At 39.9% G+C, this 25,744-nt stretch overlaps 1 protein-coding gene and 1 non-coding gene across 5 annotated transcripts in view; both read left to right on the forward strand.

Annotated features, from left to right (window-relative positions):
- The window catches only part of ckap5 (cytoskeleton associated protein 5), a 108,292-nt gene that overhangs the window by 74,699 nt on the left and 7,849 nt on the right, over positions 1-25,744 (forward strand). For 3 of the 4 annotated variants that reach the window (XM_048545281.2, XM_048545280.2, XM_048545282.2), the window contains 8 exons: positions 9,372-9,395; positions 10,234-10,413; positions 11,875-11,995; positions 15,947-16,126; positions 18,726-18,913; positions 20,783-20,861; positions 20,959-21,147; positions 21,845-21,982. In XM_048545281.2, the coding sequence (XP_048401238.1) occupies positions 9,372-9,395; positions 10,234-10,413; positions 11,875-11,995; positions 15,947-16,126; positions 18,726-18,913; positions 20,783-20,861; positions 20,959-21,147; positions 21,845-21,982 (1,099 nt within the window). The remainder of the gene's footprint in view (positions 1-9,371; positions 9,396-10,233; positions 10,414-11,874; positions 11,996-15,946; positions 16,127-18,725; positions 18,914-20,782; positions 20,862-20,958; positions 21,148-21,844; positions 21,983-25,744) is intronic. The other variant, XM_048545283.2, reaches the window with a different exon arrangement.
- LOC125459585 (small nucleolar RNA SNORD67) lies at positions 16,510-16,617 on the forward strand. The gene has a single exon (XR_007249052.1). It is a non-coding gene; the product is annotated as a small nucleolar RNA SNORD67 (small nucleolar RNA).

The raw sequence follows: 25,744 nt of genomic DNA on the forward strand, positions 1-25,744 counted from the left end.
AGTAATTAATTCAGGGAATGCTGAAGTGCCTCTGAGGAAGGCTGAGGTACAAAAAAGAATGAGGGAATGAATTCCACTATTGGGCACAACCTGTAAATTGAGCAGGAGGGTTGAGCTTTAACCAGTAGAAGATCAAATTGATCTGCGAAATATGTTAGGGGAGCTAGGCAAGCACTGGAAAATCAATATGCTGGAAACAGCAGAACTGGTAGCTTCAATGGGGAGAGAAATATTTGATTTCTAAAGTTAAATTGAAAGCAAAATATTCTGGATGCTGAAGATCTGAAATAAAAGCCAAAGTACTGGAGAAATTCAGCTGGTCTGACAGCACAGCAAATGTTAGCACAATCTCTGCCTCCACAGATGCTACCAAACTTGCTGTTTCTCCAGCACTTCATTTTTTTAGTAACATCTCCTGCTGCTCTCCTTTTTGTTATAGCTGGGAACTGCTACTTGAACTGATTGCTCCCCTTTTTCTTTGCATTCATGGTTATCATATTTCTCCTAACTTCCAACCCATTGCTGTCTTCCTTTTTGTCCTTGCTTCGTATTCTTGCTGTTCTACCACAACCAATACCACCTCCCCACAAAGAAAACCCTACATCTCTTAGCTTTCCATGTTCTGTTAAAAGGTTAGCAACCTGAAATGCTAACTATGCTCCACAGATATGGCCAGACCTGTTGAGCATTTTCTTTCTTATTTTGGATTTACAGCATCAGCATCCACTGTTTTGCTGATGTATCAAAATGATTGAACTGAAGTGTCTGTATGAAGATTTCACATTAGAGAAGGTAAGCAATAGTCATGTGTCATGGCAAAGCTTGGAAGGTTAGAAAGTCACTCAATCAAAACCCACAAGCTAATGATTAGTTTGGTTTAGTGTTTTTATAGGGTAGAGAGGGGAAGAAAATCACACTGTTAAAAACATCAAGAAAACCATTGGTGACTTCTGCTTTTATCCTTGGTGATCTGGCGAAATTGAATTGTGTGCAGATTTTTGTATGCACCTGGTCATTCTTTGGTTGTGGTCTGTTTTATATATGTGCACAAACATCTAAATTCCTTAACAGGATCATGGTTGATCTAATTGTAGCTTCTACTTTCCTGTTACGCTCATTTGCTTTGACTCCTTTCGTCAGTCAAGATTCTATCCAGCTCGGCCTTAACAATATCCAGTGACCCAGCCTCCTCCTGTTTCTGGAAAGAAAATTCCATAAACCAACTTCAGAATATTACCTCAGTTTTAAACCTGAGAACCCAGTCCTTTCAATGAGTGGAAACATATTCCAACAATTTTTTTTTCCATTTCTTATTGTTCCGCTGGCTAGGTCAGCATTCATTGACCGTCCCTAGTTACTCTCTCTAAATGAACCCCACCTTGAATTGCAGTCTGTATGTAGGTGCTCCCGTCATGCAGTTCGTGTATCAGAATTGCTGAGCTTCCTTCCTTGCATTAACGGCACTGATTTGTTTGAAAAATGTATCAAAAAAAACCTTCTTGCACTTGAATTGTACCTTGTTTTGGAATTGACTTTACAGCTTTTAGCCCATTGAAGCCTGCTTTGTGTTGGTTCCAATTGATTTGCTGTTTTTGTGTTGAAACATCTGCTTGCCAAGTGAATTATGAAGCTCTCTGTATATGGTTCTTCTGAGTTTTAAGGATACCCAAATTCAACTAATCCAAGAATACCAGCATCTATGGTTGTATATAGCTATTATGTTTTAAGCTGTAATTCAGATAACAAACTTAATGTTGGAGGAAGGCACATGCTTCGGAGTTAAACCCAGGTGCTCTTTGTCCAAAGTGCTGACAACATTACCATTTCCAGAATCATAATTTGAATGATATTGTCCAGTTACGCTGCATCTCTGCTGGAATAGAATGACTTCTGCTTCTTTCTCCCCCTTCCTAAAGACATTCTTTCTGGGATGTGGTGTGCACCCATGGTTTCCTTTTACCTGGAACCAAGGTTAACTGTCAATGGAGTTTTTACTTTGAGAACTTTACAATGTATATCACCAGAAAAAAAACATACATTTTTCCCACAATGAAATCAATTTTATTTTCCTGTAAATTTTGTGGAAAATTGAAACGGAAGAAACAAAACACTTTCTTATTGATGTTTTGTACTTTGAAGTTTTACCCCTAAACTTATCTATCTTAATATGGTCCTAGACAAGATGTTGTTTTTGTGCTAACTCTGTTTCAATACCAACTTGTAATCTTGTGAATTGTTTAAAATAACCTGTAAATACAATTGGTGGTTAGTTTGCAGCATACGTTTTGATAGTTTTTTTGAGCAATGGCTTAATTCACAGTGACATTGCGTGAAGAGCCTAATGGTTTTATCATTGGACTGTTAATCCAGAAATCCAGGTAATGCCTTGGAGACCTGCCCCCATGGCAGATGGACTGGTCTTGAGATGACTGTGAAATCTATTGTCAATTGTCAGAAAAAATTATTTGGCTCACTAATTTCCGTATAGGGAAGGAAACTTTCTGTTGTCCTTACCTGGTCTGGCCTATGTGACTCTAGACCTGCAGCAATGTGGTTGAGTCTTAGCTGCTCTCTGGGCAATTAGGAATGAGGAGTAAATGCTGGCCTAGCCCATGATGCCCCTATTGTGTGAATAAATTGGGAAAAATACTAAACTTTGCTCCTATATGGGGAGCTGCCCAAAATATTACAGCAGTGCACGAAATTGCTGCAGGTTGTTGTGGAAATTGATTATAAGCTAGACGTGTGCTGAGTGAAGATATTGTTGGAATGTTTTCGTGAATGAATAATCTCCACTAATCTATTTTAAAGCAGTCATTTCAGCAAAAGAAAAAATTGGATGAAGTTAATTCCAGACTCCCCTTCCCTTTTGAGCTCTAAGTCAGGGCAAAGATTGCCAAAGGGACTTTGATCATTAGAACATAGAACATAGAACAGTACAGCACAGAACAGGCCCTTCAGCCCACAATGTTGTGCCGACCATTGATCCTCATGGATGCACCCTCAAATTTCTGTGACCATATGCATGTCCAGCAGTCTCTTAAATGACCCCAATGACCTTGCTTCCACAACTGCTGCTGGCAACGCATTCCATGCTCTCACAACTCTCTGCGTAAAGAACCTGCCTCTGACATCCCCTCTATACTTTCCACCAACCAGCTTAAAACTATGACCCCTCGTGCTAGCCATTTCTGCCCTGGGAAATAGTCTCTGGCTATCGACTCTATCTATGCCTCTCATTATCTTGTATACCTCAATTAGGTCCCCTCTCCTCCTCCTTTTCTCCAATGAAAAGAGACCGAGCTCAGTCAACCTCTCTTCATAAGATAAGCCCTCCAGTCCAGGCAGCATCCTGGTAAACCTCCTCTGAACCCTCTCCAAAGCATCCACATCTTTCCTATAATAGGGCGCCCAGAACTGGACGCAGTATTCCAAGTGCGGTCTAACCAAAGTTTTATAGAGCTGCAACAAGATCTCACGACTCTTAAACTCAATCCCCCTGTTAATGAAAGCCAAAACACCATATGCTTTCTTAACAACCCTGTCCACTTGGGTGGCCATTTTAAGGGATCTATGTATCTGCACACCAAGATCCCTCTGTTCCTCCACGCTGCCAAGAATCCTATCCTTAATCCTGTACTCAGCTTTCAAATTCGACCTTCCAAAATGCATCACCTCACATTTATCCAGGTTGAACTCCATCTGCCACCTCTCAGCCCATCTCTGCATCCTGTCAATGTCCCGCTGCAGCCTACAACAGCCCTCTACACTGTCAACGACACCTCCGACCTTTGTGTCGTCTGCAAACTTGCTGACCCATCCTTCAATTCCCTCGTCCAAGTCATTAATAAAAATTACAAACAGTAGAGGCCCAAGGACAGAGCCCTGTGGAACCCCACTCACCACTGACTTCCAGGCAGAATATTTTCCTTCTACTACCACTCGCTGTCTTCTGTTGGCCAGCCAATTCTGTATCCAAGCAGCTAAGTTCCCCTGTATCCCATTCCTCCTGACCTTCTGAATGAGCCTTCCATGGGGAACCTTATCAAATGCCTTACTGAAGTCCATATACACCACATCCACAGCTTGACCCTCATCAACCTTACTAGTCACATCCTCAAAAAACTCGATAAGGTTTGTAAGGCATGACCTACCCCTCTCAAAGCCGTGTTGACTGTATTTGATCAAGCCATGCTCTTCCAGATGGTCATAAATCTTATCCCTCAGAATCCTTTCTAACACCTTGCAGACGACAGACGTGAGACTTACTGGTCTATAATTGCCGGGGATTTCCCTATTTCCTTTCTTGAAGAGAGGAATTACATTTGCCTCTCTCCAGTCCTCAGGTACGACTCCAGTGGAGAGCGAGGATGCAAAGATCTTCGCAAGTGGCGAAGCAATTGCATTTCTCGCTTCCCAAAGCAGCCGAGGACAAATCTGATCCGGGCCTGGCGACTTGTCAATCTTAATGTTTGACAAAATTTTCAGTACATCAGCTTCCTCTATCTCTATCCATTCCAGCATGCACACCTGCTCTTCAAAGGTTTCATTCACTACACAGGTCGTTTCTTTCGTAAAGACAGAAGCAAAAAACTCATTTAGGGCTTCCCCTACCTCCTCAGGCTCCACACACAAGTTCCCTATGCTATCCCTGATCGGCCCTGGGATTGTCTGACTGGACCCTTGGTTGATCTTAATGGATGAATGATTTTGTTGAATGGTTGACCTGGTCCTTTTTTCCAGTTGTCACTGATCTGTGTGAGACATTTCTTAACCTTCATTTCAAATGGCGATATTGGCTGTTGCAGGTTAGTTTTATCTGTGGAAGGTGGAACTCACTGCAGTGTTACGCAGAATTCGACCGAATAATATAGAATATCCTTTATTGTCACATGTACTCCACTGCAGGAGTGCAGTGAAAAGCTTTTCCAGTGGCTGCCTTCTATTGGTGCTATCTTAGGGTCAAACACCCAGGTACAAATCTTGGATACAAGGGGGGAATAAAAGGAAAAGTAGTAGCATTACTCGGTGTCTAAAAAATAAGTAGAAATAAGATAGTTAAAGGACTGACATTACAGACCGGTAAAGAATTTCAAATAGCAGTAGCTCAGCATGTGGTCTTGCCGCCTGCATCAAACTCTACTCCAAGCCTCCAACGCCAGCTGCACCAAGGTAAATTGCACTGCCCTGGGACTCCTAAAAAGAGAAATAGAAAATAAATGAAGAATAGGTGGAGCAGAGGAACTCTGGGTGGAGTGCCCTACTTTGCTACCATCTTGGAAATGCTAGATTGTTCACGTATTGCTTTCAAAGGAATTATAAATCATAATTCTGATTAGATTTCTCCTTTAAAATCCCTAATTTTTATACCCCAAAAGGGGCATTTAACCGTTAGTCAGTGAGACTTTGGCACTCCAGACAACTCACTTCTATTTTTCCATGCTATGGTGCTAAATTCTAGTATTTGTGCTGTTATTTTTGATTACCACATCAAGCCTCTGGTTTGAGCAGTGATTGTCTGAATCAATAATGAGCATTACCTATGCACGTTTCCTTTTCTGAATGTAATAAAGCATCTTATCTGGTGCAGTAAGGTACAGAAGAGATCTAGAATAATCTGAAATGTTGTTAAATGCCAGGACAGTACAGTAGTGCCTGTATACTTGACTTCTGGAATAAAAGCTCTCCACAAACAATCTGCTTCAAGGAATTGTTGATCTTATTGGCCAAGACAGTTTGCCTTCTGAATATTGGGATACTGTAGCAGATCAACCTGTTGTGATTCTATGCACATAGCATCATAACTTGGACTATGTAAGGCACTTATTAGTTAAATCGATAGAATGATTCTTGAAAACTAGGTTAGGAGAAGAACTTCCATTCGTTGCTTGTAGGACTGGAATTCCGAAGAGTTGCTGCTTTAGGACTTGTAAGTGGATTATTTATCTCGAGACCTGAAGCAATCTGGCTGATCAGAAACAGAAAAGTTGCTTGAAAAGCTCAGCAGGTCTGACAGTATCTGTAAAGAAAAATCAGGGTTAATGTTTTGGATCTGGTGACCTTCCCTCAGAACTCTCGTTCTGAGGAAACATTGCCACCCAAAAAGGTAACCATGATTTTTCGTCACAAATGCTGCCAGACTTGCCGAGCTTTTTCTTTTGTTCCTGATTTACAGCGCCTGCTGTTCTTTTGGTTTTTATTCAGCTATGTTTGATGTTGTTCTGTATCTATTCAGTAAAGGTTTGGAGTGGCTGTGAAAGCACTGGTTGTTATGGTACTTTCTTTCAGATCCCTATGGGATCTGAATGTGGTTCAGAATGTTAAAAATATGTGTTAAGGGATATTACCAAATATTTAAAACCATTGAGTCAGGTACTAGGGATAAACTGGTTTGTTTTTCTCTTTTTTTTGATGAAGGGTCTAGGCCCGAACGTCAGCTTTTGTGCTCCTAAGATGCTGCTTGGCCAGCTGTGTTCATCCAGCTCCACGCTTTAAGTCAGGTACTGGTATTTGTATAGCTAGCTGGCAGAGGACAGAATATGCCTTTATTTCACTTATTCTGCACTGCCTTCGCCAACCCCAGCCGTGGATCAGGGTTGGAAACTGGTGTGAATCTGAATAGTTGTACTGCTCCCAGATCTTTTAGATCTGCCGTCTTCTTGCATTTCTGCCTAGCATATTTAATGTATGCCAATAACTTGGTTTTCAAACCCAGTTCTGGATTTTTAATCAGCAAGGTTTCCCACTTTTTTAGGCCAAGGGAAATTTAATCCACAACTGTTAGTGAACCATGTTTGGTTAGCCTGTCCATTTTACATTTTCAGTTTTCACCCTAAATATTTCCTTTTGAGAATAAGAGTGATGTTAATTCAAAGCAAATCATTCAACATTATGCCAGACAAATGTAAAGTGCCAAATCAAACATAAACACTTTATCACTGCATTTATGCATAAATGCAGGGGGATGAGGTGGGGAGTAAGAAAAATTAAAGTCACTCTTGATTAATGAACGAATTTTTAGTATGTCTTCATCTCCTGATTTATCCTCCTGTCAAAGAGGAAAAACTACAAGAAACCTAAGTATAAACTGATGACCTACCTTATTTTAAAAATTTATAAAATACAGTTCAGTCCTATCAGATGCTTTTCCTGTACCTGAGTCACATGGTGGTTCATGCTATCACTTCGTTGGTCTAACTGCAGATAGATTTCTTGGTCAGTGCCAATTAACAGCTTCTGTTCACTTCAGTCTGTTGCGGTAAACTTCAAATAAAGTGAGCACACTGCACTCCACCCCACCACCACCACCACCAATTCTAAAGGACTGCATTGGAACAAGAATTTGAGGTCGGGGCTAAGGTTGCATAAACAGCCTTCAGTGATGGAAACTTTAAAGTTAGGATGGACAAGATGGCTGAATTGTAAGCGTTAATGTTTTATATGTAGCGGGGACAAGTTTATCTGAGGTAGGGGTGGGAGAGCCTGTGGGTCAATTTGCAAATTGAGATGTTTTCTAACTGAGCCAGTGTGTGGCAGAAAGCTCATCAGTGACCAATTTCGGATTGAAATCAGGCATTGTTGATGGAGGCCCATGGAAAGTCAGTTTTGTCATTGAGTAGATGTGATCTGCCGACACTACCACGGTTACAAGAGGAATGGTTTAACTTCTGAAGCAAGTTTATGGAAATAATTATCGATAGCTTGATTTGTGTTTGTGGTTGAAACCGAAGAATTGTATTGGAGAAATTCTTACTGGTCCAACATAGGATATCTCGCCAGCAGTGAGACGATATGGGAATGTGGAAAGATTGACAAGTCTAAATGTTGATGTGCAAGTGATATCTCCCAAGGGTCAGCATGTCATTGAGAAGCATGTGACCAATGATGCTGTAAATTCTGAAGGAACTTCATATATCGTGGAAGTGTGAAAGAAATCCAGTACAGGTGTTTCTCTGGCTATGGTTTAGCAAATAAAACTAAAAACGAGCAAGACCGGTTCTAGCCAACTGCAGAGGCTTTCGAGGAATACTGTATGGTCATATGCTAAGGCTGGTTGTGGGTTGAATGATGAGGTAAACTATTTAATTGCAGTAGTAACATGTCTTTTCTAATTTTGAGAGCCTTTTACAATCCTGAAGCAGCACCAGCAGAGGCTTGATTGGAGGCATTCAAATTGAAATTGCCGGGAAGACGGGCAAGGATTTGGAAAATTGCTACTTGTCGAAGGATTTTGAAGAGAAAGACAAGTTTTAATAATGCGGCATTAATTTACAAGCACAGAGGGGTTCAATAATTAGCAGTCGAATTTCTGGCCTGATAGGCATTACATGTGGACATTTGGACCACGGATGTGACCTTGAGAAACTCCTGCAGCAGTGTTTTGGGTTGAGATATTTAGCCAATACCAATTGAATTTCCTTCCAGTATGCTAGGTTTTTCCACATGATGATAATTGGTTTTGATTTGGGGACTTTTGCAATGTTGCATTTAAATGCTGCCTTTGATGTCAAAGTAGGTCAGTGTCTCCTTGTCTTTGGTCTAGAGGCCGTTGGTCTAGAAGTGTTGACAATGTCTGAACCAAGGTTGCAATGACAAAACCCAAAACAAATTTTGTGGATGCAGGTAGGAAGCGAAGTTATTGTTCTTGACTTTTGTCCCTCAAAACAATATGAAGAAAGATCAGATCAGAGTTCAGCCAGATGTTTAATGTCAAGTAGACTGCAGCACATTCTCTATCGTTTGTTAACTTAGTGTCTTGTGTTTCTGGTCAGTGGGATTTGAATGAATTTTGATTCAACCCAAGTGTTACCAATTGAGCCAACATTTCAGTTCCTTGTAGTCTCTTTGGGAAGCTTCAGCGGTTTTCGCTACAAATTGATCTTGTGTGTGGTATTTGCATTCAGCAAGACAGATGTAATCTAGCCGACACCAGTGCGAAACAATCCTATTCATTTACCTGTTTTATGTTCAGTAACAAGTGGTTTATAGCCATATAGTCACATTCCTCATCCTCCAAAGAAGAGGAGGTGCATATAACTGCAAAAAACCTTTGTTCTTTCTGCTTCACCCCTGTTAAAATGCTCCTAGGTTCTATCAGGGTGGGCAGGGGGGTGGGGGCAAAACCTTTCAGTTTAGAATTATGTTTGCAACATGTTTACGGACACTTTGGATTCTTGGAAAGTTTCAAACTGTTGAATTTTAAATAAATTGGACTTTTGTTAACTGCGGTGAAGCAGATGCTGCAAATCGGTGTGCCAAGAGCAGAATGCAGTTTCCTTTGCTTAACTTTCTTTTTGTACTTCGTGTCTGTTAAAGTTGTGCTTTTGTCTAAATCTGTCTTCTGACTTCTTTCACCGCAATTCCTTGGAAAGAATAATGTATCGAACCTATCGAATGTAAGTAAAACTTGTTCTTTGGTTGTAGGTTGACTGTGCCCTGTTATTGAAGCAGCATAATAACTTGTGTTCACCACTGTTACGACTCTTCTTAAAATTCTCTAGCTTATTTGTATGTATAAATTATAACTATCAATTTTTGAATTTGTTCTCAAAATCTATGCATGCAAGTTCCAAGGGTTGAAATAACAGCACGTGTAGAGTCTGGTATGGTGTGGTGCTTCATTCGAGTAACAGAGCCAATTTCACGGTATTGGTTGAAGCTGCTTTGACTATTTTAATTATTGCTTTGAAAATTTTTAAAAACGTTGGGGAGTCTATAAAACAACATCATTCCTTTAATGCCTTCTTTGGATTTCTTAATAGGGTGGCATGTATTTGGTCAGTATCAAAATGATGGTTAAGGGAATATGTAACTGATTTGTATAAACCTGCAGCTCCCTGGTTTGATTACTGCTGGGTTTGTGCTGAGCTGGTCAATCTTAACCAAGGTTCTCCAAGTTCTGAAATTTCCTTCCATGTTATAGAGCAAGATGTGGAAAAAATAGATCATTGTTTTGCTATTGCTTTTGCCATCCATTTGACATAAGCCAAAGGCACGAGTGCAATAACATTCGTGCCACCCAGATACCAGATAATGATCACTGTACTAGAGAAGTGCGTCTGCTGAACCAAGCTCTGTAGGAGTTAACATTTGATTTGGACGAACCGAGGCAAGTTGGATTAGAAAATGAACTAACTTGTTAAAATGTACCCACATCTGGTTTTGGAGGATTTTGCTGTTGTGATGTAATGATTATTAGCACTGTTTTTGCATGCAAATATTTATTTATTGCAGTCAAGCCCGCTCCAGCAATGCTCACTCCTCATCTGAATCGAATCCCACGATTCCAAGGGAGTTCCAGTTGGATCTTGATGAAATTGAAAATGACAATAATGCTGGCAGATGTGAATTACCAGATCTGGTGCAACACAAACTTGATGACCTGTATGAACCAGTTTGCCTTCCAGAACCAAAGTAAGTTAATTTTGCCAATTTAAAAATAATTAGAAAGGAAAAGATGCACTCTCATTGATACCTGTACTCTGTCATTATACTCTTCTTTTTTGCTCTTTTCATTGACGTTATAAAGATGAAAAGATTGATGTTTCAGTTGTACGTGCCAGTATATGTCAGATCACATTTACGTCTGTTCAAATTAGTTTGCAACTTCACTGTTCTAAGTGGAGGTCTGTACACCAGTTAACCAGCAGCTACTTCTTAAGATCTGCTTTAAAATAGATGGAGAAAGGGGAAACTGGAACATTAATCTGGGACTCAAGTCTCAGGTGGGAGTTAGTATCAGCATCTTGAGCCACTAACATTTTCGCATAGGAGGTTACATTTTAATATTTTTTAACTCTATGGGCTGATGAGCAAACTTTGAAAAAATTAAGTTTGGGGCAAAATTAAGCATTAAACATGAGTTTAAATAAGTTGTTGATATTCAGAAAATGAGCAACTTACTGAGCAAAATGAAGTCAAAGGGATAAATTGATTAGTAGGGATGATTGAACAATCTGACCACCTCTTATGCTCATATCACTGTTGGAACGAAGGCTAGAGTATAGTGTACTTGCAACTAAATATGTTGATTGGTCTGTTACTATTTAATACACTCACATTTATAATTTAAGTTTTTATTGCTTTGCCCATCTCAAAACACTCTGAACCTGGATTCCTTTCCAAGAGGAAACCAGAATTTGTGCCAAGTTTAATCTGTTGTTTCCCTTAACTTGCAATTGAAATGGAACAGTGCAAATTAGTGTGCCCTCTGCACATGTTTTTCCTAGAATATATCAAATTAGTCTATTTCCTATTGTGTATGGATAATGTGTAAATTGAAGTGTAGTGGTCCTAATATTTAAATTATTTTCAGTTTTAAAACTGAATTTATGTAGTGCTCCATGAATGCAGTCATTCCATCCTAGACAGTTTTTAAACCAACCCTTGCAAGCTACTGATGCCATTGATGAATTAACATTTTGATCTGCAGGCGTAGCTACCTTTTTTATGTTGGCAGCTAAGCTGTGTCAGAAGTAATGCCTAACTTTACTGTTTTTCTGTGCTTTACTGTCTGAAGGCACTGTTTGATTTTCCTTTTGTCTCAATGCTGCAGCTTTGCAGCCTTCATCATATGCTACCAAATAGTCTTTGGAAATGAATAGCTGAAGAGGTAGACATCCCTGGTGCCTCTGCATTGCATTGGTATAACTATATTGTCCTTGCGCAAGTAATTGAAAAATTGCACCCATCTTGCTCATTAAACCCACTGATAACAACAAGTTTTTAATTTGTGAAAGTGCCAGCTGCGAGTAGTTTCCTGGATGTTGAGCACGCTTGAGACTGTATGGTCTTATTTTGAGATTGATGTGCACCATCAAAGTTTTTTGATCTAAATTTTAAAGCTTCTTCTCCTATTTCCTTGAATGTTTTCAGAAATCGCTCAGTTTCACCACACTTTGATGAGATACATGGCAGCACTGATTCTACTATCAATTTTGTTGTGTCGCAGGTGGCAAGTAGTGATATTAATACCAGCATCCAGGCTCTTGCACAGGTAAGATATGTGAGATTCCCGTGGAGCTGGCTGTGTAATTGTGTGAATATGTAATGTGCATCAACTTTTGTCTTTATTAATGTCCATGCTTTTGGGCAAGAAGTTAAACACTTCTGTTGCAAAGACGTACAAGGCTGTAAGCCAAATACTGAAAAATTAGATCAGAACTCTTAGTAGTTTTTGACTAGTGCACACTCAATAGATTGAAGGACATTTTTTTTCTCTAGATGTCTGACTAAAAGATCTCCATATATAGGGTTTTAAAATTGTAGTGGGAACGGTCTATTAAACAAATAAAGCAAAGACTGCCTTTAATCAACATCTTGTTTGGCAGAAATTTTTACAGTTAGAATATGAAATCTTGATTGCCCATGTCCTGTCTTGTCTTGTTGGAAAAGTAGCTAACTTCAAATCTTGCATCGTAACTCAGAATTGTGGCATCTGTTATCAGGCACAAACCTGAACCTTAGCAAGTTCAGAATAGCTGATCAATACCAGGGGTTGTTTTCTAGTCTTGTGTGTGATAGGTTAGTGATGATGGAACCCCAGTTTTCTCCTTTGCTTGGGTCTCTCAAAAACAATGTTCAAGAATATTGTATTTGGAAGTGGGTAAGAGATAATTGAAGGAAAAGTCATGCAGTTCGGAAAGTAAAGTTAAGCTGGGTACCAAATGGTGACAAGTACTTAAGATATAATAAAAGGATCGATTTTGCTTTCTTTTAATCATCAATAACAGTCTGGGTTTAACAGTTCAGAAGACAAATTGACTGCATTTACAAGGCAGGGAGGAAGGAATGTAACAGCCTCACCTCAGTTTTGTATGGAAGAAGATAAATGTAATATTGTGGAACTGACAGAATATCAGAATGCTGTAGAACTAAACTCTATCCCATTCACTTGGGGCAAAGGGATATCCAAGAACTGTATTGTAAGGATCATTAGGAAGGACTTGAGATTGAGTTTTGCAAGGAGGCAAATGAAAAGTTGTTGCAGATACCCAAGTAGACTAACTTATCAGGAGTATATCAAGGCAGCATTTGACATCAAAGAGCAGCAATAATAAAATCAATGGGAATTGAGGAATGAGGAAGCTGTGCTAGTCAGTGTCATGCCTAATGCATAAGTAGATGATTAAATACTAAAATACTAACCATCTGTGGTCTTAAAAACACAAGCAGCATTGCCCTGGTACTGTACCTGGTGTGTGACCTTAGTAACTCCTTAGTCAATGACATTTCCTCCATCGTAAGGTCTGAACTGAGAACACTGAACATTAGTAGTTTTGGCAACATTTGCAACTCTTTCACGGACGTGTGTTAGCAAGATTTGAACATTTATTTAGATTGGATTAAGTATCATTCATGTCATTGAAATGTCGGAAAATGGCTGTCTTCAAAAAAGCAAAGTTTTGCCACCTTCCCCTTGACAATCAATGGTATTAAGTTCCCACTATCCTTGGATGTGATGGGGAGAGGAAACAGTGGGTCACCTCCTTTTACTGTACCAACCGCATGAATACCATTGCGCTCAGAGCCAGGAATTCTGTTGTTTAACTTGCATTCTATCTTGCCCACTGCCTGTTCATGTGCAAGTCCAATTAAGATGGCATTCTCTCCACTTGCCTGGATGAGCGCAGCTCCAGTAACACTTGAGGACCTATATCATCTACGACAAGCAAAAAGTAGCCTGCTAGATTGGTACTCCATTCCTCAACTTAAACATTCACTTCTGCCACCACCAGTATTTAGTCTCAGCTGTGTGTGTGTTGCCCAAGATGTACTGCAACAACTTGTCAAAGCTTCTTTGACAGCTTGTCCTTCCAAATTTGTAATTGCTACCCGCTAGCGGAATGAGGGTGGCAGACAGATGGAAGTGCAAAACAAACAATTAGATGTTTCTCCCAGGTTGCACGTTATCCTGACTTGGAAATAGCTTGTGAGAGATAATGGGAACTGCAGATGCTGGAGATTCCAAGATAATAAAATGTGAGGCTGGATGAACACTTGGAAATAGCTTGTGTTTTTTTTTTCACCTTTTGTGGTACAATCTTGAAACTTCAAACCTAACCATTGTGAACAATTCTTCACAAGAAGGTAGCTCATGCCATGAGAGGATGGTATTGTAGCACTGCCACTGGATTAGTAATCCAGAGACCAGGAGGTGGATTCCAATCCCATGGGGAATTTGCAATGGGCTTAGGAATCTAGAATATAAAGCTAGTTTTAATGGTAACCATGAAATAAGCATTTAAAAGCACAAATCAGTTGCACTGGCAAAGTGACAAGGAGGTTGTTCAACTCATCATGCCTGCTCTGGCTCATTGAGCATCATTATCTAGTGCTAACCTCCCTCCTGTTTTATTCCTCATACCCTTGCACTTTATTTTATCCAAATAATCATCCAAAGACTCTTGAATGTCTCAATTGAATCTGCCAGTACCACACTTCCAAGCACAGCATTCCATGTCTTAACTGGGTGGGAAGTTTTTTTCCCTCACTACTGCTTTTGCAAATCACTTTAAATCTGTGCCCTTATTTTTTTAGTTCTTTTACAAGCGGAAACAGAAAATTACCTTCTCCTTCACAAAACTTGCTTTTTTTTTTTGGAGATGGTCATTTTCTGGCATTTGGGTGGCAGTGTTACTTCCCCAAACCTGGAAAAAAAATGTATGCCAGGAAAAGCAAAGGTCCCAATACTGACCCTAGGGGACTATCGAGCCTTTCTCCCAGCCTGAACAATATCCATTGACCATGACTCTTGTTTCCTCTCACTCAACCAATTTTGTTTCCACGTTGCTTCCATCATTAAAAGTAGGATTGCAGGTGCAGCAGGTAATTGAAAAGGCAAGTGGAATTTTGTCTGCCATTGCAAGAGGGATGGAGTTTAAAAATGAGGTGGCTATGCTGCAGCTGTATAGGGTCCTGGTGAGGCTGCATCTGGAGTACTGTGAGCAGCTTTGGTCTCCTTACTTGAGAAGGGATATACTAACACTGGAGGAGGTGCAGAGGAGATTCACTGGGTTGATTCCAGAGTTGAGAGGGTTGGATTATGAGGAGAGACAGAGTAGGCTAGAATTATACTCATTGGGAATCAGAAGAATGAGGGGAGATCTTATAGAAATGTATAAGATAACAAAAGGAATAGATAAGGTGGAGGCAGGGAGGTTGTTTCCACTAGCAGGTGAAACTAGGACTAGAGGGCATTGCCTCAAAACAAAGGGAAGCAGATGTAGGACTGAGGTCAGGAGGGGCTTCTTCACACAAAGGGTTGTGAATCTGTGGAATTTCCTGCTCAGTGAAGCGGTTGAAGCTACCTCGCTGAATGTGTTTAAGGCAAGGCTAGATAAATTTTTCGTAAGGGAATAGTAAAGGAATTAAGGGTTATTCTGTGTGGGCGGGTAAGTGGAGCTGAGTCTCAAAAAGATCAGCCATTATCTTTTTAAACGGCAGGGCAGGCTTGAGGGCCCGGAAGGCCGCCTACTGCTCCTAGTTCTTAAGTATATCTTAGGTACTGTTATCCCCCACAAGAGGAACCATATTTTTCACATCGACCCAGTCATCCCTGTGTGATCTTAAATGTTTCCACTGAGTCACTTCTGACTCTTCTAAACTTCAATTGAGTCATAGATATAAAACAATTGGCAAAAGAATAGGAGCAAAAGTAAATTTATTCCAAGCTGTTGAGATCTGCATAACAGCTGAAATTGTTAAATTGGATAGAAAAGTTGATTGTATGAGTATTTGAAGAGGACTAATTTGCACAATGATGGTGTAAAGGTTAGGGAGTGGAGCTAATTGGATTGCTGTTTTGAACAGCTGGCGCAGGGAAGATTAGCTGAATGGCAGCCTCTTGTACTAAGGATTCTGTTTCCTTTAAGTCATATTGGCCAAATGAGCATTTCTTTATTTAGATTTTCTTGTGCAAATTCCAACACTTTTTTTTGCCTTTCAGATTGATGAAGTTTTGCGACAAGAAGACAAAGCAGATACTATGTCTGGTCACATTGACCAGTTTCTCATTGCAACTTTCATGCAACTTCGATTAATTTATAATACACACATGGCTGATGAAAAACTTAATAAAAGAGAAATCCTGAAACTCTATAGCTGCATCATTGGGAATATGATTACGGTATGGTTTCTAATGCCTTTGCAGTATTGTATTACTATGTAAGGCATTTATAATACTGGCATGGATGATTTTTGTGAATTTGGGAAAAAAAATTGCAAAAATTTGCAAAAAATGTTATTTGTCCTAAAGCGTTGTTTTTGACATGAATGTTACATGGGAGAAACCAAGAACCAGGAAATTGCTGGCAGCTGAATCTTAAAAAAAGTATCAATGTTACTACATTGATAGTGGGGTTTACTGCATCTATAAACCTTTTTAAAATTTTCATGGAATTTGAATATTTTGAGGTGTAGTCCTGAATTTTAAACTTTGAGACCCTGTATAATTTTTAGTCTTGTATGCATTTATTCAGTTGAGAAAAATCCTACTTTTTTTGGAGAACATGTGAGAGTGATGAGTTGCACTATGAAGGAGTAGTTGTGCAGTGACATTGCTGCTCCTTTCTGAGCCCTGAGGACTAAACCATGTGCACAGGGGCCATCTGACTCACAGATTGATACAATAGAGAAATGTTTCTCTTAAAAACAGTATATTTCGTGAAAATATTTAAACCTTTTCAGAGCTAGACCTCTGAATTGTTGCTATTTAAAAATTTGGGAGTTGAACATATGAGTACTACCTCAGAATGAACGTGTCTGCAGAGTGGAAGAAAATCAAGTGTGTTTAGCAATCGTCTGGCATAATCAAAAATTGAACTCTGGATTCAGAGGAAAATTGAAGGACTGTCTATTTTTCTAAACTGACAATGCCTCAAGTAGAGAGTAGACTAGAAATGAAGAAAAGAAGTTAAGGACTTGAAAACCCTGGATATTCATGGCAAGATTATTGGTATCTGAAAAGATTTCCTGTTGGTACATGCCGTCACAATGGAGAGAGTGATACTAATAGCGTCCATGAATCACTTCTGAAATAAAAGAAAGAAGACAGCTATTAATGAGCATTTTTGTCTTGCTGAACAAAAGTTAGGGGTATGCAGGAAGATCTGCAGTGAAACACAGTGCTTTGGATGATAGGAGGTCGTAGAAAGGGCCTCTGAAAAAGATTACATGTGAAAATGAGCCTCAAAAGTGACAGCATAGTAAGTTAAAAGATATGAATGTAATGAAAACTCAAGCCTGCTTGTCACCTGTTGGGTGAGGACTTGAGGCATAGCTGTCAAATGATTATTGACTGGTTCTTGCACAAAGCAGGAATAAAATTTCTCTTGGCATTGTGGTGAAAATTTATGCAAATTTTCACCTATATTTGTCGGAGTTGAATCAGCCTTCTCATTTCTGCCACCCTGTTCAATGATACAGTTGTCTGTTTCCAATTGATGTGTTAATGGAGGAGTGAGGATTGTGGTGGGCAGGTATTGGCAGGAACCAGTAGTATCAACATAGTGAACCAAAACAAGCTCAACAAACATGTTGGGAGTCTGTATGTTTAAAATTTCCTTCTGCGGTTCCTGGTGTTGCTCCAGATCTCAAGTGGAAAGTCCCTACCTAATTCACCACAAACACTGAAATAATGATATCACAAAGTCTCTTGCAAATAAAAACATGGTACTCATTTCAGTGAGTGTCAGACTTAATGTAAATTATCAGGAAATAGAGCTGTGGAGTTGATCAGCCTAAAACTCAGTAAACCCTAATTATGAATAGCGTCTTATCCACATTAGATGAGAAAATGGTTAATTCCTACGTGATCAGGTTGAGGAGTGATGTAATCAAGGTGTTCAGCATTTATGGTTATCGAAATCAAGGGATAATAGGTATTTGTAGGATTGGGCATAAACGGTCTTTCTCTTGGAGTTAGAACCTAGTATCATCTGAGATTTCAGTTGGTCAGGTCTAGAAAACTGGATGCAAAATTAGTTGAGGGATATACAAAGGAAGTTAATAGACCTAGGCCTTCCAAATCATAACTGCAATCTGTGGTAATTGGAAAAACAAGGCTCCCTGTCCTCCTGTTGATTTGAAATTGGCTCAAAGTTTAAAATCTCCAATAGTAAGATGATTTTTATACAAATGACACAGACTGCTTGTATGATTTCAGTTGGGCATAGTTAAAATTGAACAGTTTCAAATTAAGAGTCATCTAATATTTAGAAAGCTACGGTTGTGAAAAAGTGGAAGTATACAAGTTATGATGGACTGTAACTACTAAAAGAATGGCAGTGTAGCTCAGGACACGATATTGAAACTTTTGTACATTTCTGTAACTATAATTTGGATTTAGATTGAGAATTGAATTATTTGGATTATTGAGATTTGAATACAGTTTGGTTAGGTTTGCTTTAAGCTTTTGGTCTGAATAATTGGAAGGTTGCTTGCTCTGAAAATATTAATGTTGGGTAACACAATCAAACTTGCCCCTTGCACTGTGATCCAGGATATATACACCTTCCTTTTGCTATTTTAAAAACTTGTCTTCCAGCATTTTAAGGGTCAAACTCTGGGGAGCAGAACATTTTAAATTTTGAATGCTAAAATTTAAATGAAAGTTGTTTCATATAACATTTTGCTTGCTTTTTTGACCTTCATTATAGCGAAGATGATTTTTTTTAACATAATGCCTTAGAACAGGAGAGAGATTCAATTTAAATTTTTTTAATCAGTTGTTCCAAATAGAAACATTGGCCAAGGAGGCGTCAATGGGAGTCCTGAAAGATCTGATGCATGGATTAATATTATTGATGTTGGACTCACGCTTGGAAGACTTGGATGAAGGTCCACAAGTTATACGATCAGTCAACTTGTTGATGGTCAAGGTCTTGGAAAAATCAGATCCAACCAACATCCTGAGGTAAAATAGTAAAACAAAGTTGATGATGTAGCTATATTAGGTATGAACACCTGAGAATTGTTTTGAAACCCCTCTCTTTTGGAACTCATTTTAGTGAAGGGACATCTGCATTTAAAGTATCCCATTTTGGCACAATGGCTATTTTAACTTATGTTCAAAAGCAAAATACTGCTGATGCTAGAAATCTGAATTAAAAGCAACATATCCTGTTATACTCAGCAAAGTAGTTGACATTTTGAATTGTGCAAGTTTGTGTTTTGTGAATGTTAATGGACAAACGGTAAGTAACATTAAGTTTTTATTGATTAGTAGATCAAGCCACTTCCACTCATGATCTTGACCACACCATTTAAGGGTTGATTCTAGCTAAGTATGAGATGCTTTCTTGTAAAAAGGCAGGAAATGAAGTCAGTTATAACTTAAACATTGTTGCCAAACTGTCTGACAACTACAGAACAATGTTAATCTTAATTTAACAAGTGCAAAACAAATCTTTAATTATACTTTGCTGCAACATTTCCTGCTTTTAAAATATCTAAACCTATACCATCATCAAAGCCAGCTGCGAATTGAAGCTCTTCTTTGCTGTAGTTGGAACTGTGGATCTCAGGACTGACATTTAGTGTACAAGATGCCTGCAAAGTCAACAAATAGTGCACAATTAGTCCATTGCATTCGACCTAAAATTCTTTAATGTACTTAAAGAAAATATGTAAACACTGGATGGGTAATCATTTAAGTAAACCAACTCTTTTTTTTTTTAATCTGACACTTTAAGTTTCTCTCAACATGTTTTTGAAATGATGTTTGATGCTATTTAGGATTATGTTGAATTCTGAATATTTGGAAGGTTGCTTGCTCTGAAAATATTAATGTTGGGTAACGCAATCAGACTTGCCCCTTGCACTGTGATCCAGGATTTTGAAAATAGTTTGCCATTTATTCATTAATCTTTGGACAAAGGGCTTCTGCAGGCAATCTTACTTTCATCTGGTTAAATATGTCATGTCAACCAGTTCTGCACGACTTTTTTTTTGATGTACTGTCTGCTTCAGATAATTGCTAAGTATTCCAAGCACAAATCATTCAAGGTGTCTCCTTTATTTTAAATCTAGCGTTTAACCTTAAATAGATGCTCCTTTTTCTAGACTGTATTAGAGATGCTTGGGCTTGATCTTGTAGGCAGAGAAATAACAACTAGTCTTGCTGGCAAAGTGATCTTTGTTTGGAAATGGAATCTCCTGTGGCCTTGCTTTTTGTTGTCATCTCTACCTGGTGTATTGTTCGTGGGCCACGATGACACTTAAGTATTTTGAACCAATCTGGTCAGATCTGTTATGACACACGTATGGAGCAGGTGGGACTTGAACCCATGCCTTCTGGCCCAGAAGTAGTGACACTGCCACTGTACTGCAAGAGCCCTGTTTCTTGGGCTCTTTAAAAAAATTTGGATAAATGGAAATGAGTAATCATTTTTAATTAGCCTGTCCAGTGTGTTATGACACATTGGGTAAGGCGTCAACCAAGTCCCTCTGGCCCAGGGGTAGGGACACACTTGCTGCGCTCAAGCCCTGTTTCTTGAGCTGTTCTTTATGGAGTGAATGGAATTGAGTAACTTTTTGTGATGACATTCTGGTTTTTCGTTTGTCCTTGTCTAGCCTACATATAGCTCTAGACAGTTTAAAAAGTAGATAGGGCAGTAATGAACTAAAAGTAGAGGAGAAGCAATTCCCCACTTGTTTGGAAGTCTGAATGACTTTCATGATCAGACCAGTGAAACAATTTGCAGCCTCATGATTTAACTGATTGCTTTGCTTTGAGATTTATTGTGCTGATTATTATTAGCTAAAGAAATACTTTGCGTTGCAGTTCCTTGATTGTGCTTCTGCAGGATAGTCTTCTGGCTACAACAAATAACACTCCAAAGTTTTCAGAACTAGTTATGAAGGTAATGTCCGTCACACCTTAAACATGAATCCAATTTTTTTTTTTCTTAAAGCTCTACACATACTAATTGGTTAAATTCTGTTCTTTCATGTTTTTAGTGTTTGTGGCGTATGATACGCCTTCTCCCAAATAATGTGAACATTATCAATGTTGACCGAATTCTATTGGACATACACAATTTCATGCGGGTTTTCCCAAGGGAGAGATTAAAGCAGATGAAGAGTGATCTTCCCATGAGAACACAGAAGACGTTACTTCATACACTTTGCAAGTTATTGGGACCTAAGGTTTGTCTTTTTTTTTGGTATTTGCTATTTAGAGTGCAGATGTTGCTCTTTTGAATTAGAGGACATTGTTAAAAAGTTTCCTGACAACCAAGTCAGTCTTTGGTGTGACGTACAGTGGCTAAAGTGGTAAAGGAAGTCGGACAAGAGATTTCAGTTGCAGGTGATGTAAACTTATTTTTAGTCATGATGAGTTTTTATTTTAGAACAGCTGCATTAGGCACCACTACTCACTGGTAAGTGAGTAATTTATAATTGTTCAAATTCCAGGACACAAGTTGATCTTGTTCTGTCGTGTGCAATGGATATGCTTGTTTCTCAGCTGAATTCTTTGGTAGTAAAGAAATAAGATGCGTTTAAATATACATCTTTTTTAATGGGGAAACAAGTTTCAACAATTTTTTTAAAAATGAAATTGAGCCTCTTCAATCTTCACTGTTCACTAATGAGTATTTTTATACTCCAATTGTTTATTCTGATTAGACTATTGAAAACTACTTCAAACATAGCAAAGATAGATTTGGAAATTCAGACATTCCCTTAATTAAATTAGCCATGTGTTTTCTCAAATGGGATGGTGCAGATTGAATTTAGATTTCATTTAATTTCTCTGTAATCTGGATTATAATTTTATTCACAATTTGAGTTATCTGGCATTATGCTCAAAAGTTTAACTTGTCTCAATTGTTCCTTCTACCAGATTATGGATCATCTGGCATTAATTGAGAATAAGAATGAATCTGAACTTGAGGCTTATCTGCGACGAGTCACTAAACATTCAATGGCTTTATCAGGTGGAAAGATTGATTCAGACACAGAAAAGGGTGGCTCGACAATAGTAAGTACCATATAGGCAAAAGCAGTTAAAGTCAATACAGTGTGCAAATGGAGGAACACAGCACGTCTGGCAGCATCAGAGGAGTAGGAGAGTCAATGTTTCAGGCCTGGACCATCCCTCAGGACTGGGGCGGGGGTAGCAAGCTGGGAAATAAACAGAAGGAAGAGGAATGAGGCTGGGGGAAGGTAGGTGGGATGGCATTAGGTGGATGCAGGTAGTGGTAGTGAGGATTGGTCAGTAGGAAGGGTGGGTGGATACATGGGCAAAATGATGGACAGATAATGTCAGATCAAGGAGGTGGGGATGACAGGGAGGTTTGGACATGTGGTGAGGCTGGGGGGATTTTGAAACTGGTGAGTTCTATGTTTAGGCCAATGGGCTGTAGGGCTCATGAGGTGGAAAAATGAGATGTTATTCCTCCAGTTCGTATGTGGCATCATTGTGGCACCGGAGGTGGTTCCGGATGGACATGTCACCAAGGGAGTGCAAGAGGAGTTAAAATGGTTAGCAGTCAGGTGATGTTGAATATGGTGTATGGAGTGCAGATGCTGTGCCAATCTGTTAGAGTCTGCATTTGGTCTTACTGAAGTTCCTGATGTCACCTCCTGTACAACAGATACAATCGACTAGGTTGAAGGATGTACAAATGAACCCCTGTTGAATACAGAATGTTTGGCTTGGGCCTCGGATGGAGGTGAGAGGAGAGGTGTGGGGGCAGGTGTAGCACCTCCTGCGGTTGCAGGGAAAGGGCATATGGGTTTGAGCTATGCCTGCCTCTTTGTAGGATATGTGGAACAGTCCCTCTTTGGCTGTTACACCGGCACTATCCCTCACCTCTTCCTCCAGCACATAGATGACTGTATCAGCACTGCATCATGCTCCCATGAGGAGCATGAACAGTTCATCAACTTTACTAACATCTTCCAACCCAACTTCAAATTCACCTGGACCATCTCTGATGCCTCCCTCCCCTTCCTGGACTCCTCTGTCTCCACATCCAGTAACCATCTCAGCACCCACATCTATTTCTGACTCTCAGGTTCCTTGACTACACCATCTCTCACCCATCTTCCTCTCACTCCCAATTCCTCCGCTTCTGCCATGTCTGTTCCCAAGATGCAGCATTTTGCTCTGGGACATCCCAAATGTCGTCCTACTTCAAGGTCCACAATTCTCCCCTCCATTGATTGAAAATGCTCTCAACCACATCTCTCTTGCATTTCCTGCACTTCTGCCCTCAAACCGCCTTTCTCCAACAAAATGAGAGAGTTCTCCTGCTACTCTTCTACCACCCCACCAACCTCCGCCATTTCTGCCACCTACAATCTGACCCCACCACCGAAGAGATTTCCCTGCCCACCCCATCTGCCTTTTCATATGGACTGCTGTCTCCACGACTCCCTTTTCTGCTCCACGCTGCCCACCAACCCCACCACCTATCCCGACAACTGCAGGAGGTGCTACACGTGCCTCCATCCAAGGCCCAAGACAAACATTCCATATCCAACAGGGATTCAGCTGTACATCCTTCAACCTGGTTTACTGTATCTGTTGCTTCCGCTATGGCTACCTCTACACCAGTGAGGCCAAACGTAGACTTGATGACAGACTGGCAGATTTGCAGATCGCCTGTGCTCTGTATGCTATAGGCCAACCATTACATTCCCTTGGTGATGTGTCCATCCTCGGCTCCCTCTGGCACAACAGTAATGCTATGCGCGAGCTAGAGGAACCACACTTCATATTCCACCTCCCTGGAGCCTACAGCCTAGCAGCCGAAACATTTTAGAATTCAACCAATTTCAAAATCTCGTCATCCCGGTATCCAAGCCTCCCTCTCTCATCCCCACCTCCTTGGCCTGACACTACCTGTCCATCTCCTTCACACTGACCGATTTTTACGCCACCCCCCCACCCCAAACTGCATCCACCTATCCCCTTCCCAGCTCCCTTCCCTCTCCCCATTCCTGATGAAGGGTCTAGGCCCGCAACATCGACTCTCCTGCTTCTCTGATGCTGCCTGACTTGCTGTGTCAGTTCAGCTCCTGACTCTGACTCCAGCATCTACAATTCTTACTATCTGCTAATTAACAGCAGGTAAACCTTGTATATCAAGTTTGCAGCTTTGAGTCAATGGCAGTTATCTTTGAATGTGTAAAAACATTGAATGAATGTTTTGAATGTGTGCACACTTTTTGGATTTGCTTTTACCAAGGGGTTGTAGGTGTCTATGCCTTTGCTACGAAATTCGTAGCTTGCTTTTGCCTATTTGACCAGAAGATATGACCTATTTCTATTATATTTTCTCAATTATTGAACGGCTTCTGCCCCAAATATCTTTGCGTGGATATCTTTTCAGTTTCAAAATTTTCAATTAGTCTCACCCCGGGAGATTTTTCTGGGGAAGGACTTCCAACTTGAGCAGTCCTCCATGAACAACCTAGCTCCAATCTTAACTTTTTTCGACTTTCCTGAGTCAAGTAGATTTTCTCTGCACTACTGGCTTCTTTTAATCATAAACACGAACTGGTTCATCCCTTAACTTCTATATCCTGTGAGTACAAATCTGGTATACAAAACCTGACCTCCAAACTTCATTGTTCCTGTGTAATCTTCCTGAGGTGTGCCCAGAACTGAAATATGGTACTGTAGAACTAGAAGCTGCTTTTATTTGTTTACAGAATGTGTAAACCAGCACTTATTGCCCATCTATGACAGCCCCTGAGAAGTTGCTGGTGAACTTTTTTTTTGAACTGCTGTAGTCCTTGGAATGCAGATTGACCCATAATGCTGTTAGGAAGGAGGTTCCAGGATTATGACCCAGTTACAAAGGAAGCAGTGATTATAATTTAGAGGTCAAGATGTTGTGTGGCTTTTTATTTTTTGAGAGGAACTTCCCACTGGTGGTGTTCCTACATATCTACTGCTCTTGCCGTTTTTTAGATGGTGTATACTCTGGATTTGGAAGGTGCTGCCTAAGTAGGCTTGGTGAGTAGTTGTTATTTTTAAATAATTCACACTGTTGCTATTATTTGTTGGTCGTGGCAGAAGTGAATGTTGAAGGTAGTGATTGGGTGCCAATCCATTGAGTTTTTTTTTGGATGGTGTCAAGCTTCATGAATATTGGAGCTACGTTATCCAGTTACATGTACGGACTAATCAGTCATACTCCTGGTGTCTAGATGATGTCTGGAAACTAGGAGACAAGAGGTGATTTACTCTTAGTAACATTCCTGGTTCCTTGTAACCACAGTAATCATATGGCAGGTCCAGTTCATCTCCAGTTAAAGGTAATCCCTCATGATATTGCTAATGGGGAATATCATTGAATGCCAAGTGGAGAGGATTGGATTGCTTCTTGTTAGATGTGTCATTACATGATACTTGTGAATGTTATTTACCATCCAGCTGCTCAAATTCTGATGTTACCCACAGTTTGCAGTGTTCGGACACATGCAAAGCTTAAAAATATTGAGAAAGCTGGTTGTCTTCTGTGAGGAGAGAGAAGGCTGATTGTCTGATTTTACTTTTTTTCTGCAAACTAGAAAATGGGTAAGGGTTACATTGGTCGGAATAGCCAAGGATAATCCCTTAAAAATAGAGGCTACTGGGTGAAAGATGAGGACAAGAAGGGCCCTGCAGTGGTTATCAGTGGGTAGTGCTAAGGACAGAAATGCACTGGATGCAGTCAATGAACCTGGCAAACTGCTGCAGAAGTTGACATTTGTTAGAAAGCTGAGGTAGAGGATGGAGGGGAGTGGA

The sequence above is a fragment of the Stegostoma tigrinum genome, chromosome 17 (genome assembly GCF_030684315.1).
Source record: "Stegostoma tigrinum isolate sSteTig4 chromosome 17, sSteTig4.hap1, whole genome shotgun sequence".
Lineage (NCBI taxonomy): Eukaryota > Metazoa > Chordata > Chondrichthyes > Orectolobiformes > Stegostomatidae > Stegostoma > Stegostoma tigrinum.